The 17738-nt window shown below is 47.3% G+C and overlaps 1 protein-coding gene across 4 annotated transcripts in view; it reads left to right on the plus strand.

Annotated features, from left to right (window-relative positions):
- PRPF40A (pre-mRNA processing factor 40A) overlaps positions 1-17738 on the plus strand; it is a 963502-nt gene that overhangs the window by 179234 nt on the left and 766530 nt on the right. For all 4 annotated transcript variants that reach the window (XM_086956681.1, XM_086956683.1, XM_086956684.1 and 1 more), the window contains exon 12: positions 15137-15245. In XM_086956681.1, the coding sequence (XP_086812807.1) occupies positions 15137-15245 (109 nt within the window). The remainder of the gene's footprint in view (positions 1-15136; positions 15246-17738) is intronic.

Genomic DNA, 17738 nt, shown 5'->3' on the forward strand with positions numbered 1-17738 from the left:
AAGAGACAGAGGATGAGGTAGTCATCCACACGTAGGCTGTCCAAGTCTGGCTCGCCTATGATGTCAAGAGGTCGGGACTTGACGTCGACCCATCGGCGTATAAGTTCGCCGCAGAGAGGCTCTGGACTGACGTTGAGATCGACGGCGAAAGGTCCAATGGCATCGACGTCGACCTGGAAGAGTGGCCAAAAATCACACTAGACAGGTGGGTGCTGAATATTGTAAAGAATGGGTATACCATCAAATTCAAGTCCCCTCCACCTTCCATTCCTCCTCAAGACTGTCACCCATCGTATAAATCTCTTGACGGAAAATGTGTCTGTTCTACTCATAAAGAACGCCATCGAGGAGGTCCCATGGCAACAACGTCGGCAAGGGATCTACTCCCGATACTTTTTGGTCCCAAAGAAAGGTCCAAACAAGGAGTTCAGGCCTATACTAGATCTCAGACGTGTCAACAAATTCATTCTCCGAGAAAAGTTCAGAATGCTGGCATTAAGTCAAATAATACTGCTTCTGCATCAAGGGGACTGGATGTGTTCCATAGATCTTCAAGATGCCTATTTCCACATGCTAATCTCTCCAAAGCATTGGAAGTTCCTACGGTTTCGCATTCAATCAAACCACTTCCAAGTCACGGTCTTGCCTTTCGGGCTGAAGTCGGCTCCTCGCACTTTCTCAAAGTGCATGGCAGTAGTAGCGGCTTTCTTGAAGAAACAGCACATATTCGTCTACCCCTACCTAGACGACTGGCTTCTCAAGAGTGCGTCTGCCACTCTTCTGCAACAACATCTCGGGCACTGTATTTATCAGTTACATCGGCTCGGTCTGCATCTAAACTTCAAGAAGTCCATCCTCAATCCAACACAGAGGATACACTATCTAAGCGCAACTCTGGACTCTGTCAACGCAAGAGCGTATCCTTCGGAGGAATTCTCAAGTGTCAAGCTCCCTTTAACACCTTGGCCTACGGCCAGATAGATCTCCTCCCTACTGGGGTTTATGGCCTCGTGCATTTTTCTCGTTCCAAACGCCAGGCTTTACATGAGACCTCTGCAGCAGACTCTGGAGGATCAGTGGTCCCAAATCTCCAATCGCTGGGAGGACAGGTTGTCGATACCTCTGTCCGACTATCCATCAAATGGTGGATGTGACGGATTCATCTCATCGTGGGAGTTCCTTTTCAAGAGGACATGCCTCAACAGACTCTGGTGACTGATGCGTCTCTTCAGGGATGGGGCGCTCATATGGGATCATTTAAGATCCAAGGAATGTGGTCAGAGAAAGAGCAACTATACCACATAAACATGCTGGAGCTCAGAGCTGTACATCTAGCTCTCAAAGCGTTCTTTTCGTCAGTAACCGCGACCTCTCTGATTGTTCAGACGGACAACACAACAACGATGTACTACCTGAACAAGCAGGGCGGAACAAGATCCAGACCCCTATCTCTGGAAGCGCATGCAATCTGGAAATGGCTTCTGGCACGAGATATGAGAATATCTGCAGTTCACTTGCCGGGCGTCCTCCATGTTCAAGCGGACGACCCAAGCAGGCACTTCGCAGAAGCACACAACTGGGTGCTAAAACAAGAAGTAGTACAAGACATCTTCCACAACTGGAGAACACCAGACATCGATATTTTTACAGTCCCCGAAAACGCAAAATGCCACGTCTTCGCCTCCAGGTACCCGCATCCAGGGTCCAAGGGGAATGCTCTGTGGATAGATTGGTCAGAGACATTACTCTACGCTTTTCCACCGATTCCACTCATTCCCTTGGTGATCAGGAAGCTGTACAAGGCCAAGACAGACATGATCCTGGTTGCTCCAGATTGGCCTCGCCAGTGGTGGTATCGGGACATTCTTCACCTATTCAAAGTACCACACAGGAGGCTGCCATGTCATCCAGATCTGCTGACCAGGTCGAGCGGCGAGGTGTTCCACCCTAAACTGCCATCCCTGAGGTTAGCAGCAGGGCTCCTGAGTTCATCCAATATGGACACTTAGGCCTCTCACAGGACTGCATGCAGATTTTAAAAGCGGCTAGCTTCTACAAGAAAGTCTTATGCTTTTAAGTGGAAGCGTTTTTTCATGTGGTGTACTGCTGAAGGTCATGACCCTATTCGAGGTCAAGAATAGGTACTGTTGCCATACTTACTGTCTTTGGCTAAAGCAGGTTTACAGTATTCCTCCATAAAAGTTCACCTGGTAGCGATAACTGCATATAGAAAGTCTCCCACTCAGGCTTCTTTTTTTCAAATGCCAGTTGTTAAGGATTTCCTGGAGGGTCTCAAAGTCTATCCTCCTGTTAGGGCTCCTTCTCCTCCCTGGGAGCTAAATGTGGTCCTATCTTATCTAATGGGCCCCCCATTCGAGCCCATTCATAAGGCTTCCCTGCAACACCTGTCATGGAAGACTGCTTTTCTCGTGGCAATCACTTCTGCGTGCAGGGTAAGCGAGATACAGGCCATATGCTCTACAGAGCCTTATCTCGTTTTTCATGCGAATAGAGTAGTGTTACGTACTCACCCGAGGTTCCTCCCTAAGGTGGTCTCGGATTTTCACATAAGGCAGTCAGTCACTCTTCCCACATGTTTTGCCAATCTGGACACTGCGGCTGAGCGAGCTCTGCACCCTTTAGATTTAAAACGAGTGATGAAATTCTACCTTGATAAAACAAAGAGTGTACGAAAGTCTGATCAACTGTTTGTGAATTATGGTCTGTTGAATACATGTTTTCTGCCTCTAAAAGGTCAATTTCTAGATGGATAGTTTTGAGAAAGTGCCATCTTTCTTGCACTGGTATGCCCCCACTTTTTTCTGAACTGCTGATGTGCTTTGACTGAGTTTGCCCTTGGTTCCTGCCAACCAGTTACCCAGGGCCTGTGTTCCTTCCCTAAAACTGTGTTGAAGCTAAGAACCCAATTTGCATCTCTGGCCACCTGCCAGCCCCTAGTAAATGGTACCCTAGGTACCCAGAGAAGACCTGTGAGGACTGCAGCACTTATTGTGTTGAAGTACAGAACTAAACAAAGAGTCGACATGGCACACAACCCTGTGTGCCATGCCCACAGAACCCACTGCCCTGGCATACTTCAGTCACCCCTCTAGCTGGGTGCCCTATGCCAGAGGTGTGGGCATAGCTGCAGGAGCCCTGTGCCCCTACAGTACCCAGTGCCATTCCTGGGCACTGTAAGTGCAGTGATGCCATTAAGAGTTTATGGTGCTGGGAGGTTGTCATTACGAACTCCAAAGCACCATAATGGCTACACTGAAGACTGAGAAGTTTGGTACCAAACTTCTCAGCACATTAAACCCGCACTGATGCCAGTGTGGGATTTAATGTAAAATGCACCAGAGGGCATTTTAGAGATGCCCCCTGAAAACCTAACCTACAATCCACGTCTGGGCTGCAGAGGCTGCCACACAGCAGACATGTTGCTGGACCCCTGGGTGGAGAGCCCCCCGCTCTCCTGGGCCTGCAACAATGCACATCCTGGGTGAGGTGCTAGGTCTCCTCCCCCAGGATGGGCAGGGGGAAGCTTCAAAGACACGCCCCCTCTGTGAGCTTCTCCAGACCATTTGCTGTACCCAGATTGCGTGTCGTCATTCTCCCCTGAGGCGGAAAGCCGGGGGTTCTAGCCTGAGACAATACTTTTAAAACTGTGTTTTAGAATTGTAATATACTTGCACTGTTTCGTTTTTTAAAATTATACAATTGAATTTTAAATCACAGGACTCGGTCCCATAGCAACCTGCAACCCCTGTTCCACATTCAGAGGACTCTGCGCTGACGCGCTTGCAGAAAGGGTACCGCCATCTTGGGGGGGGGAGACCGGGTTAGCGCAGTAGTCTTTCGCTGCCTCCCGCCCTCCCTGATACTTAAATCGCGCTGAAGTGCGCGCGCTTAAATTGCATGTCTTCATTCTTCCCTGAGGCGGAAAGCCAGGGGTTCTAGCCTGAGACAATACTTTTAAAACTGTGTTTTAGAATTGTAATATACTTGCACTGTTTCGTTTTTTAAAATTATACAATTGAATTTTAACTCCCAGCACTCGGTCCCATAGCAACCTACAACCCCTGTTCCACATTCAGAGGACTCGGCGCTGACGCGCTTGCAGAAAGGGTACCGCCATCTTGGGGGGAGACCGGGTTAGCGCACTAGTCTTTTGCTGCCTCCCACCCTCCTCCTGCACTATATAATGAACACTCCCCCCTGACGGCGCAGCGGGCACGCCGGCGGCGCGCCGAAGGCGCGCCAAAGGTAAGCCCGTCTGCACCCGTCCGCGATGGACGCGGGACACGCAGTTTTACTTCGACCTACACGTACCTACAACGGAAAAGAGCTGCACGCTTGGGCTGATGGCAATAAATGTTCCGTCTGTCCTCGTATGGAGTCGATATGGGGACCTTTCTCATGCATTCATTGTAAATGGACCACACCATGGCCACGCCATGAACCCATATCAGTACAAAAGGGGGTGATGATGGACGGAGCATCTGAATCAATCAAACACTCACACCGTCAAAAGATCTGGGTTTAATCCATCACCGTTCTTTAGCCCACTCTGCCACCCCAGTTTAGACATGGCTATATGCAAATCAGTCTGACCCTGTGCCTCATGGGAACAGTCCAGCCCGAACTGCCAACCCATGTCTTCCCTGGACCGGAAACAAGCTTCCGAGGACCGGTTTCTGGCATTTCAGCCGTCTTCAGCCCGGCTTGCTTGAATCCAGTGGCAAAGTGAGCAAGGGACTCACGTCTGAGCATACCCTGCCACACTTAAGGCGGCCAAAAGCGGTACAAAATCAGGCGTTAACACTTCAAGGGTTAGCCCCCTCAAATTTAAGGGTGGCCTGATTAATGCACGCTCCCTGGGCTGTCATAACCAGGACATCAGGGATCTAATTATTGACTCTGACTTGGATTTTCTTTTTGGGACCGAGACTTGGCTCAATTATTCTAGTAACCCCGATCTTTCGACCGCTCTTCCTCCTGGCTTCACCATTTTTAGGCTAGACAGACCGATTGGTAGAGGAGGCGGGGTCGCTGTACTCCTCAGAACCTCCTTTAAGTGTCATACTTTCAATTTAGGTCCCCTCAAAGGAGCACAAGGTATGGGCTTCTCGATCATGTTAAATGAATCTACCTCCTTTTCAGGAGGACTGATCTATCGCCCCCCTGGCAACGCTTCTTCATTTCTAGACTCATTAGGTGATAGTTTGGACTAGCTACTTCTAAGATATCCTCATTTTATACTCATGGGGACTTCAATCTACGACTGGAATCGAAAACCGACGCTCAAGCAACCAATTTTTATCAGACCTTAGATATCTTTGGTTGAATGCCTTTAAATCGGCCTCCCTTATGCAAACCTGTGCGGTCATTCTGGCGTGTAAATCAGGAGCCCCCTCTGACTCATGCCCTCCACAAATACTCCATCAGATAATTGATGTAATTAATCCTACTATTAATGCGATAGTCAATGCCTCACTCAGCTCTGGAGTGGTTCCTCCTGAATGGAAAAAGGCAATTGTGAAACCTTTGATGAAGAAATCCAACAAATCTACCACTGATCTATCTTCGACCCATATCCCTCCTTCCTATCTTGGATAAAATTGCAGAGCAGATAGTTTACCAAGAATTGAAAACTTTTGTTGACACTCATAACATTTTACATCCTCAACAGTCAGGTTTCCGTCCTAAACATTCAACTGAAACTGCTCTTATCGAGCTTACGGACTCTATCAAATTCCTGAAGGATGAGGGAAAAAAACGCTATCCTGATCCTATTGGACCTCACCGCAGCGTTTGACACCATCTCGCATGAGATCCTGTTTGACAGGTTGAGAAGCATAGGCATAACAGAAATTGCTCTAGCATGGTTAACATCTTTCTTGACCGATAGATCTCAAACAGTCTCTTTAGACTCTTTCTTATCCAAAGAAAAAAAAGTTCCATCTGGGGTCCCACAGGGCTTCATCTTAAGCCCTTTATTATTTAACATTTATATGATCCCCCTTATTACACTAATAGTCACACGGGATACTTGTTACATCTTACGCTGATGATACCCAGTTAGTGGTCTCTATGGATAAAAATTCCACAAATTTGGAACAAAACTTTAAGAACTGCATGACGTAGGTCTTCCGATGGATGAATACCAACCATTTAAAATGTAATGCAAACAATCCCTTAGGAAAAAATGTTCGATTCTGTCCTAAGGACTGCTGGCCTGAGGACTCACCTGCTCCACCCCAATCAGTTGAAACCGCAAGAAACCTAGGAGTCCTATTTGACTCCGCTCTCTCCTTCGACCAGCACGTAAGGAACACAGCAGGAAGCTGCTTCAGCATTATTAAATCTCTAAAAAAGTTTTTTGAATTTCTGCCCACTGAGTCCAGAAAGACAGTGGCAGTAGCATTGATATTATCGCATTTGGATTATTGCAATGGCTTGATGGCCGGGGTAAAAAAATCCACGCTAAAAAAACTTCAAAGTGTCCAACACGCAGCTGCGAGATTGGTGCTCAAACTACCCAGAAGATCTTCGGCTTCCAGTGCACTTAAGATCTTGCATTGGCTGCCACTACATAAGAGAATCTTCTACAAGATCTTGCTCACCTCCTTTAGAGCTTTAAACAAGATAGGTCCAAAGTACCTGGCGAGACGTTTTGTAAGTTATAACCCTTCAAGATGCCTGAGGTCGGCAGGCGGCAATCTAATGAACATCCCCAGATTTAATTACAAAACCAAGGGTGGTAAGACACTCACCCTACTGGCCTCTAAGGCATGGAATGCCATGCCCAAAACCATCAGACTTCTGACTCGGGAGAATGCCTTTAGGAAACAATTAAAAACTTGGATTTACAGTCTGTCAGACAGTTTTGTAATGGCGGCTATCTAGGTTTTAATATTGTATTGTACACTGCATCAGTGCCAGGATGCTCCTTTCGGAGCGACAGTTTCTTTATAAATTCCGCATACAAATTTAGCCACTGGCCCACACCAGTCCTAACCCCCACTCTGGCGGGAAGACTGGCAGGAAAACTTACGTCAGGAAGACTGGGTGCCAGCCTGTGCCAACCCCACCCCTCAGGTGGGGGAGACGAGGTGAAGCACGACCCCGGGCTCCGGCCATCTTGAAGATGGGGAGCCCTGCCTAATCACAGCTAGGATCCTGCCCCTCTCCCACAGGAGAGGAGCCGGCTAGGGGGTGTACCCACCCCAGGACAGGGACCTATTGGTCCCTGCCCTTACCCTACCTGTAACGCCCCTAAATTCAGTATTTAGGAGCTCCCTGAACCTTCCTTCCTCAGATCCCGAAAAGAAGGAAGACCAAGAGGAAGAAGACCCGCCGTGCAGCTGCTAACCACAGGACGACAACAACTGACTTGGCCCCAGCCTGTCGATCCTGGAACCTGCTCCTGCCTAAATCCAGGCAACTCCTGCGGACAGCAACCTCGGGACACCCAGAGGGACCAGTCTGCCTCGACCCTCTTAAAGACTGGGACTCCCATCAGCAGAGGCTCTGCTGCAACAACCCCCCTGGTGCCAGCCAGGAAGCTCCGGACCAGCCCTCTCTGCACCTGCCGAGACCGGCCCATGCCAGAGTGATCCAAGACCACGAGGACGACGCCCCCGGCGACTGAGACCCGAGGTCCAGTGCCCAAAGATCCTCCTCGACGAACCAGACGACGCCTGCAGACTCAGAACCAGCCCCCCCAACCGCGACCAGCTGAGGGTAAGCTTTTCCGACACCCAAAGACACCCCTGCACTCGCCGCCCTACAGCCCCCTGTGCGTCCCTTTGGGGTACCTACGTGTGCACCAGGATCCCAACTTACCTCTCGATGTGCTGGTCGCCCCTGGAGAGTGTCCGCCCTGAGCCTGCAGCCTTTGTTCCCTTTTTACCTTTTCCATTGGATAACATTGAGCGCCCGACAACTCAAAAGCACCCTGCACCCAGCCGCCTGAGCACCGCTGGCTGTGCCACCTTTGTCCTATCCTGCTTCCCCCTTTGCCCTGAGCAAGTGACCAGGAGCCCAGCTTCCACAGCCGCATGGCCTGCTAGCCAGCAGCTACCAACCTGAGGCCCCCCTGGCCCCCATTGGATAACATTGGCCCTAACTACCTCTGCACCCGGCCGCCCCTGCGCCACTGAGGGTGAACCAACTGTACCTACCTGACCCTGGGGGACCCCTGAGTCTATGCCCAGAACCACAACTTCACCAGTCGAGTACTCAACAGGAAACCGGTAACTCACTTACCTGCCATTGATTAACATTGACTGGTTTTGACTCGAAAAATCTTCTGTCTACTTTTAAAAACTTAAAATATTCATATAAAATCATCCGAATTCCAAAATACTCACCTGTGATCGGGAGAGGAGCCAGTACTGTACCTTGCAGCCCAGTACTGAACCGCAAAAGTAATCCCTAGCGGGTTTACTAGTAACTTGTATTTTCTCCATAGGAATCTATTGTCTGCTTTTCTAGGAAATTTCTTCTAAGTCTACTTTTGAAAACTAGAAATATTCTTTAAAAATCATATGAAATACTGAAACGTAATTACTTACCTGTTTTAAATTGAGACCCCAGTGCTGGCCCCAGGAGCCCAGTACTGGATTACAAAAGTAACGAGATCGTACTTTACCTGCAACCTGAATTTTCTCCCATTGGATAACATTGTCAGATTTCTGTTGAAAAGCTTCTACGTGTGAACTTTTAAAATAGCTTTTTATTCCGGAAAAATCACTGCAATACCTAAAACGTTTTTGCTAAACTGTTTCCAGCTTAGACCCCAGGACTGAATCTAGGAGCCAGTACTGGAATTACCAAAGTAATCTACAAAGTAATCAACGATGTTTATATAAGAAAATCCATTGGGCTCAATGCTAAATTGTGTGTAGAATTGTGTTGCCTACTGCAACCCCTGTACCTATTGTGTTTGCAAAGTTTATTGCCTTTCTGCAAAGTACTCACCTGAGACCTCTCATATTGAGAACAGAATATTTTGATGCCTGTTCGTTCTAGAAATAAAACAACTATATCTTTGATATAAAAACAATTGGCCTGGAGTTCAGTCTTTGAGTGTGTGAAACCTTTTGCTGACTGAGTGTGTACAACAAATGCTTTACACTGTCCTCTGGTACTGCCTTACTGCTCGACCAAGCTACCACTTTAGACCGTAAGGTCACACCTGGCTTTAACCTCTGTTATACCTCTGGGGTTTGTGGACTCTATACACACTGTACTTTGTTAAAGTCCAGTATATATAGAGCCACTTCCTCACACCTACCACATGTAAGTGTTACGTAGCAAAATGGAAAAGGTTCACCCAATGGTGTATCTAGGAAAAGCTACAGAAAAAAATCACCAGGGAATCAACAGTGCTAAGATATTTAACACACTTGCTAAAGAGCAACCTAAGCTACACCTCACTAAAGGTACACCTAGCAGTAATAGTAGCCTACACAAGAGGGGAAATGGGGAAAAGTTTCTTTACATCCCAGGTCGTAAAAAGATTCCTGGAAGGGGGCAAAAGTATCGCCCCCCCCCCCAAAAAAAAGGGTACCACCACCAGCTTGGAACCTCAATATAGTTCTCACGCAACTTATGAAGTCGCCCTTCGAACCCATTCACAAGGCTTCTCTACATATGCTCACCATAAAAACATCCTTTCTGGTAGCAATGACCTCGCTACGCAGGGTAAGCGAACTGCAAGCGCTAACACTACAAGAACCCTACATTCAAATTCACAATGACAGGGTGGTAATGAGAACGGACCCACATTTGTGCCAAAGGTGGTGTCAACGTTCCACTTGAGCCAGACAATAAAGATACCAAGTTTCTTCCAGAAACCATCCACAAGCGCAGAAAGAGCACTGCACACTGGGTGCTAGAAGAGCATTGATGCATTACATTGAGAGAACTAAAGATTGTAGAAACACAAAGCAATTCTTTGTCTTTCGCAACCAGTTTCTTGGGAAGACCAGTAACAAAAAGCACCATCGCGCTATGGATTGCACAGACAATACAATTCTGCTACAAGTAGGCAGGTCAAGAACTACAAGAAGCGGCACAAGCCCACTCTACCAGAACAAAAAGAGCAACAATAGCCTTCGTGGCAAACACATCCATCCAAGACATTTGCCTGGCCACAACCTGGGCTTCAGTGCACACGTTCACTAAGCACTACTGTGTGGATATACAGATGAACAAGGAAGCACAAGTAGGACAAAAGGTGCTTCAACATATATATTCAACAACCAACGCTCATCTTCCACCCAGCCGCCACAAACTTAGCAAACCGCTACAAAGTCTATGCACAGCGTAGTGAATCCAGAAAGATTCACGCTGCAAAACGAATACTTTGTTACCCGTCAGTGTAGTTTTGCAGCTTGAAGACTTTCTGAATTCACTAGCTAATCCACCCACCTCCGCCAGAAAGGAGCAACAGGGGATTTAAAAGAAATTATAAGAAAAAGACCTTAAAAAATGAAAAGGATAAACAAAGATGGCACAAAATAAGAAAAGAAAAAAAAATCCGAAGATGGTGCCCAAAGGTGGGATCTTCCGGGGGAAGGACACCAAATGATGGGACGTCAACGTCCACCTAGGCCATGAAAATAAAAAAGTGAAAAAATACTACGATACCGGAGCCAACCACTAGACGGCGGAATAATGCACAGCATAGTAAATCCAGAAAGTCTTCAAGCTGCAAAACTACACCGACCGGTAAGAAACTATTAGATCTCCCCAACGGGCACACAGACTTCTAGCGGTTATTTGTGTTGGTGGGGGCTAGGCGCGAAGCCTTGGCGGGCCACCCCCATCCATTTTGCCTTTAAAGAACCTCCCATCTGCTTCGGGGGGTGGGGGGGATAAGAAAGACTTTTTGGCCTGGTAGCGAAGGGGAAGCCCCCTCTTAAAAAAAAAAAAAAAAAAAAAGAAATACACCCCTGATATCTAGTGGGTGGATCCCTACATGGGTATTGCCTGCCCTGCTTGATCCTCAAGCTGGGATCCATTTGGGAAAGGTACCACTGAAAATGGGAGATTCCCTGCTTTCCAGCGACACCCACTCCTTGGTGGGGTGTTTAGATATGCCTCCCCGAACAAAGATGCAGTGAAAGTGAGTTGAGCCAATTGGCTCATTTTTCTTTCTCTGGGATGTCATCGCGCCTTGCGTGGTGATAGTCATTTCAAAGAAGAATAAACCGCATCAGGGGCTGGGTAAGCTCTTAGCCATCTCCTGAAGGCTGAAATGAATGAAAGGAAATCCATCGGGGGCTCACACCAGATGGATTTCTTGCTGCCAGTGAGAGGACGTGCTGGAAGAGTCCTATGCACCAGAGCGCTGCTGCTGTGGACAGCTCCAGCATGTCCTCAGCTTGCCAGCAGTTAGACCTAACTGGACCTGATAAAGAGTGGTTAAAGAAACCTAACTGAACATGATAAAGATTGCATCATTATTTCATGATGAGGACTCGCGACCACACCACATAATCCAATTTCCTACACAGATGGACATTTTATTTCATTATAAAACTGTGTAGGGAAGTGGGTTTCTGTTGCAGTAACCCCACTTTTTGCCTAATAACTGATGCACTTTTCCTTGGTGTTCCCTGAACTAAAGCCTAAACCCAATTGGCATCTCTGACCACTCATTAGCCCCTGGTAAATGGTACCCAGGGCATTGTGACCAGAGAAGGACCCCTAATGGCTGCAGCACTTAATGTGCCACCCTTAGAGGCCCTGTACCCTGACACACGCTCACTGCCTTTGCAGGCTGAGTGTCTGGGTGCAGAACTAAACAGTCAAAATGGCACACATATCCATGCCCACAAACAGACTACCCTGGCATACCTCAGTCACCCCTCCAGCTGGGTGCACTGTGCCAGTGGTGTGGGCACAGGTGCATGAGCCCTGTGCCCCTACAGTACCCAGGGCCATTCCTGGGCACTGTAAGTGCAGTGATGCCATTAAGAGTAAATGGTGCTGGGAGGTTGTCATTTACAAACTCCACAGCACCATAACGGCTACACTGAAGACTGACCAGTGTGGTACCAAACTTCTCAGCACATTAAACCCACTCTGATGCCAGTGTGGGATTTAATGTAAAATGCACCACAGAGGGCGTCTTAGAGATGCCCCTGAAACGTAACCAACTACATGTGTCCTGACTGAGAGGCTGCCACACAGCAGACCTGTTGCTGGGCCCCTGGGTAGAGAGCCATTCACTCTCCTGGGCCTGCCACAATGCACATCCTGGGACGAGGTGCTAGGTCTCCTCCCCCAGGATGGGCAGGAGGGAGCTTCAAAGGCATGCCGCCTCTGTGAGCTTCCCCAGGCCACCTGCTGTACTCGGCTACTGGCCCCCACCTGTTCTGACCCCCACTCTGGCGGGAAGGCAGGCGGGAAAACAAACGAAGGGAAGGGGTGTGCCCCACGACCTCGGGTGGCAGAGGCGAGGTGAAGCACAACTCTGGGCTCCGGCCATCTTGAGGCTGGGGAGCCCTGCCCAATCAGAGACAGGCTCCTGCCCCCCCCTCCCACAGGAGTGGAGCAGGACAGGACAGGACAGGAAAGGAGCAGGACAGGGGGGGGTGTACTCAACCCAGGACAGGGACCCATACCCTACCGGTAACACCCCTAAGTTTAGTATTTAGGGGCACCCTGAACCTTCCTTCCTCAGATCCCGATTTAAATTCCAGAAGGAACAAGAAGGAAGACCTGCTGTGCAGCTGCTAACAAGAGGACGACACCAACAGACTTCGCCCCAGCCCTACAGACCCGTCAATCCTTGAACCAGCTCCTGCTAAATCCTGGCTTCTCCTGCGGACAGCAGCCTCGAAAACCCCGGAGGACCTGCCTGCCTTGCTCATCTAAAAGACTGGGACTCCCACGAGCATTGGTTCTGCTCAAATAGCAACACCCCTGGTGCCAGCCAGGAACCACGAATCCAGCACACTCTAGACCGGCCGAGCCCGGCCTGTGCCTGAGTGGACAAAGACTCGGAGGACGTCCCCCTGGCGATTGTGACCTGAAATCCAGTGCCCAAGGACCCTCCTCGACAACCCAGACAACACCTGCAGCGTCGCAACCAGGGACCCCTCCAACAACGACCAGCTGAGGGTAAGTTTTCCCTACGTCAAGACACCCCGGCCTCCCAAGGCCCCCTGTGCCCAACTCCTTGGTGCCTACCTATCCTCCAAGATCCCCACTTACTCTCGAAGTGGTGTTCGCACCTGAAGAATCTCCGTCCCCGAGCCTGCAGCCTTTGTTCACCCTCCAGCTTTTCCATTGAATAACATTGAGCGCCCGACTGCTCAAAAGCACCCTGCACCCAGCTGCACGAGTGCCCCTGGGAGTGCAACCTCTGTCCTAATTTACTTCCCCATGTGCCCTGAGCAAGTGACCTGGAGCCCAGCTCCCACAGCAACGTGGCACAGCCACGTGGCCTGCTTGCCAGCAGCCACCAAACCAAGGCCCCCTGCCTCCCATAGGATAACATTGGGCCTACTCTCTCTGCACCCGGCTTCCCCTGTGCCGCTGAGGGTGTAACAACTGTACCTACCATACCGTGGGAGACTCTTGAGTCTGGGCCCAGAACCTTAACTCGTCCAGTCGAGTACTTACCCAAAAGCCGATAACTCACTTTTCGTCCAAAGGGTAAAATTGACTGGTTTCACTTGGAAATTCTTATAAGTGTGGAGTTTTGAAACTTTAAAATATTCATTTAATATCAGCTGAATAGCGAATTCTGAATTACTCGCCTGTTATCAGGAGAGATCCCAGTGCTGTATCTTTCAGCCCAGCACTGAACCTGAAAAGTAACTATAACCGTGATTTACTGTTAACTTCCTTAATAGGAATCCATTGTCTGGTTTTCACCAGAAAATCTTTTAAGTGTCCAATTTCCAAACTTACAAATATTCCTTAAAAATCACCTGTATTACATAAACGCATTCTTTCAATTGTTTACAGGAGATGCACCAGTGCTGGATCCAGGATCCAACACTGAGTAAGAAAAAGTAACGTTAAGACAACTTACCTGCTAAGTGAATTTCCTCTCATAGGATAATATTGGCGATTCTGTGTGAAAAAGTTTCGAAGTGTCAACTATTAAAATACAATAATATTTGTTAAAAATCACAACTGTAACCAAAACGCTTTTACTCAATAGTTTACAGGAGATGTCCCAGGACTAAATCTAGGATCCAGTCCTGTGGTTAGAAAAGTAATCTATAAAGTAATTAATTGCACTTAACTAGAAATTGCCTAAGAGATCAATGTTACGTTGTTTAAAATTGTGTTGCCTATTGCAACAACTGTAACTACTGTACTTAATCTATTGCCTATTTGAAAAGTATTTAACTAAAGCAACTCATTCTGAGAAAGTATATTTTGATGCCTATTGAGTCTAAAATAAAAACGATATATTTTTTATAAAAAACCATTGGCCTAGAGTTCAGTTCTTGAGTGTGTGAGACCATTTGCTGACTGAGTGTGTACAACAACTGCTTTACACTGTCCTCTGATACTGCCTTACTGCTCGACCAAGCTACCACTTCGGAGATTAAGGTTATATCTAACTTTAGCCTCTGCCAAACCTCTGGGGACTGTGGACACTGCACACCGTACCTTACTTTGGTCCAGTATATACAGAACCACTTTCTTATAAACTGCACTAATCCTGTTGTGCCAATTATACACTCCAGGCAGCTTCCTACGTTCCTGAATTGTTCACTGCACTGCATTTCCGAACAGCTGCTTTATGGCGACATTGGTACTACAGCCACAAAAAAAGGCTAATTTTGACAGTAACACACAAATTGCATTGTAGAAGCTCTCTATTAAAGTGAGATATTCTTCAAAATTAGCCTCATAGTTTCTGCCTAATCTGCAGGCTTCACGATACAGCTCCAAACAAAATGTAACTCTCTGCAGGAGGTAACTTTCTTTGCATTTAGGCTAGCCCTGTGATCAAACCACCCTATTTTAATGCAACGTTGAGTTAATGAATAATCATTAAAATGTTTTTTGTGTTTATTTTTTAATGATTGCTTCTCATGTTGCAATTTTTAAATAGTGAGCATTAACAGTGCTTTTTTACAAAATTTCTTTCTAGCCCCGCTTCAACTGATGAAAAGGAGGAAAGCAAAGTACCTAAGAAAACCTATACCTGGAGCACAAAAGAAGAAGCAAAGCAAGCATTTAAAGAGCTTTTAAAAGCTAAGGTATTTACATTGTCCAATTACGATTTGACACCGACATAGGCATTCTTTGACGTGTCTACAGTATTAAAAAATCATGGACAAACTGGAGAATTATGATTATATGAATCGTGTGAAAAACATAATTCCTTTATTAACTATCAGATAAATATGCTTGTGTGTAGTTTTGGTATACGGTCATTAGCAATGAACCACTTTACAAAATCCAGTTACTCGTTCAGATATCACATCAGTGAAAGTGCAAACTATTTCCATTCTGTGGGAAAGTTGATTGTTTGTAGTGGGCAAAGTGTAGGAAGCAGACCCTGTACATGGTATGCCCACTAGGTGGTTATACCATGCACAGAGTTCAGGGTTTCCTCAAAAGCATACAGGGCTCAATGTAAAACCCAAAGTGCTCTATTAATGGTAGTGTGGGCGAGCAGCCTTAGGCCTAACACAGAGGGAGGTAAGACATTGTTGCAAAGTCATCCTGTGCCCTGGGCACCCCCCAACTTTTTGCTGACTGGAACTGGTGGTAACTGAGTCTGACTGACCCTGGGCTCTGTTTAACCAGGCCCAGTGCCAATGCCAAGCTAAAAGGAACACATTAGAATACAGTTAAGACACAGAACATACACTAGAGTACAATATGGTATGGTGGGGTACCACTGTAATTGGCATGACCTACCCCATAAGCCCCTAGTATGTAATAGGGCAGGGGATTATAATTACCTAGAAGTCTCCAGTATCCTGGGGTATGGCAGTTTAGAAGCCAGCACATTTTATGCACTAGCATGTGTGAAGTGCTGAAGCCGGAGGTCAGTTTAAAAGCATCCCTGGTGGCCAGGACAGCTTTTAAACCTTAAATTGTGCCCATACTCGACTTTCAGGGTAGGGGACTTTAAAAATGAACAACCTACCATGTTTTGGCATATTAGGAACCCCCAGGGTCACCCCTAGGTATCCCAGGGGTTTGGGGGGTCAGTTATCTAAAAGGAGCGCCCTTATAAAATGAGTTTTTATATGCCTGGGTAAAGGGAAATTTTACATTTCACTCCCCACATTGTGTTAAAGAGCTGCTCAAATTCGACTTTGATGCTAGAAGAATTGGGAAAGGATAATCTGCATGATTTCTGCAGATTCAGAACCCCTGAAGTCTCCCCTAGGTGCACAGGGGGTGGGGCTCCTGTAGAAATTAGGGAAATACTTATAAAATATGCTTTTATAAGCCCTGGCGCTACAAAAGTGGCCCCAGCCATTTTCCACATTGCAAACCCCATGGTCCATAGGTTAACATGGTAGGAAGTTATTCATTAATAAATGTTGATAGGAGAGGACTAGCCAGACCATTCAAAGACTTCCCAGAATGGTAGTAGTAAATCCAATAATATTATATTGTTGAATTTCTCCTAAAGTGTACATACAAGAAGTTATAAGACTTTCTTGTTTGTAAGTCCAAATTCAGCCTTCCAGTGGTCTGCCCTGATTGGTCAGAGTTAAGTGGATTAGCCAGGCTGCCTTGAAGAGTTGATAAGGAACCCCTTGGGTTAATCACTTCTCTGGGAGGGCAGTGTGCTGGTTAATAGGAATGCCAGGCCAGGGGATGGAGTCGTAAACCATCCGCTTCAAAGGTAGAGGGGAGGCCTGGGGTTCAGTCCACTCGGACAGTCTTGACCCAGAGTCAGGGCTATGCTTAAGGAAGGTATGTGCAGATTGTAGGGGGGTCGTCCATGGAAAAAAGCTATCCCAGGGGGTGTGTTTAGTCAGCTCTTACCTCCTTGCTGCAAAACCAGCCATTATGGATTAGGACTTGTTTAAAAAGTACACCTTTCAGTGAATGATTTAAGATTATAAAAATCCTCTAAATTGCCTTAGAACAAAACTTTTAAGTTTGATTTTTGGAATTTGGACTAAACTGTTTTTAATCCATTGTTTTGATTTCTCCAAATTGTTCTAAGTCTGTTGTGCCTAGTTCTTTTTGGTGACCCAAAACTAGGGAACCATGGAGATGGACCTGGCTAAACTGTCCCAGTTTAAGATGGCGGATCTTAGGGAACAGTGTAGGCTTAGGGGGCTGCGTCCTTCCAAGAAGATGAGGAAGGCAGGGTTGCTTGAGTCCCTAAAGGCCTGTGCCAGGGCAGCTGAGGAGAACCCAGTGGTGTGGGAAGATGTCCCTCCCCCCCAACCTCACCCGAGAGAGGGGTGAGCATGAGACCTTTCCCATTGTGAGTAGTGTTAACCAGGTGAATCAAGTTGGTGGTGGGAGTGGGGAAGGGTCCCTCACTCAGGTACCACTAGTGTCCCTTGCAGAGAGACGGCTTCATGCTCATTTGGAGTTGATTGCCTTGGAGAAGGAGAAATTCGAATTGACTAAGAGAAAATGGGATAGGGAGGAGGAGAAAAGGAATGGTGGCAGCGAAAGTGAAGAAGATGCTGAGATGTCCAGGGGTGGTAGATTTGAACCTAAACTTCCCAAAGGCATAGTACCCAAGTACACTGAGGGGGGTGACATTG

This window comes from Lissotriton vulgaris, chromosome 2_1 (assembly GCF_964263255.1).
Source record: "Lissotriton vulgaris chromosome 2_1, aLisVul1.2, whole genome shotgun sequence".
NCBI classification, from domain to species: domain Eukaryota; kingdom Metazoa; phylum Chordata; class Amphibia; order Caudata; family Salamandridae; genus Lissotriton; species Lissotriton vulgaris.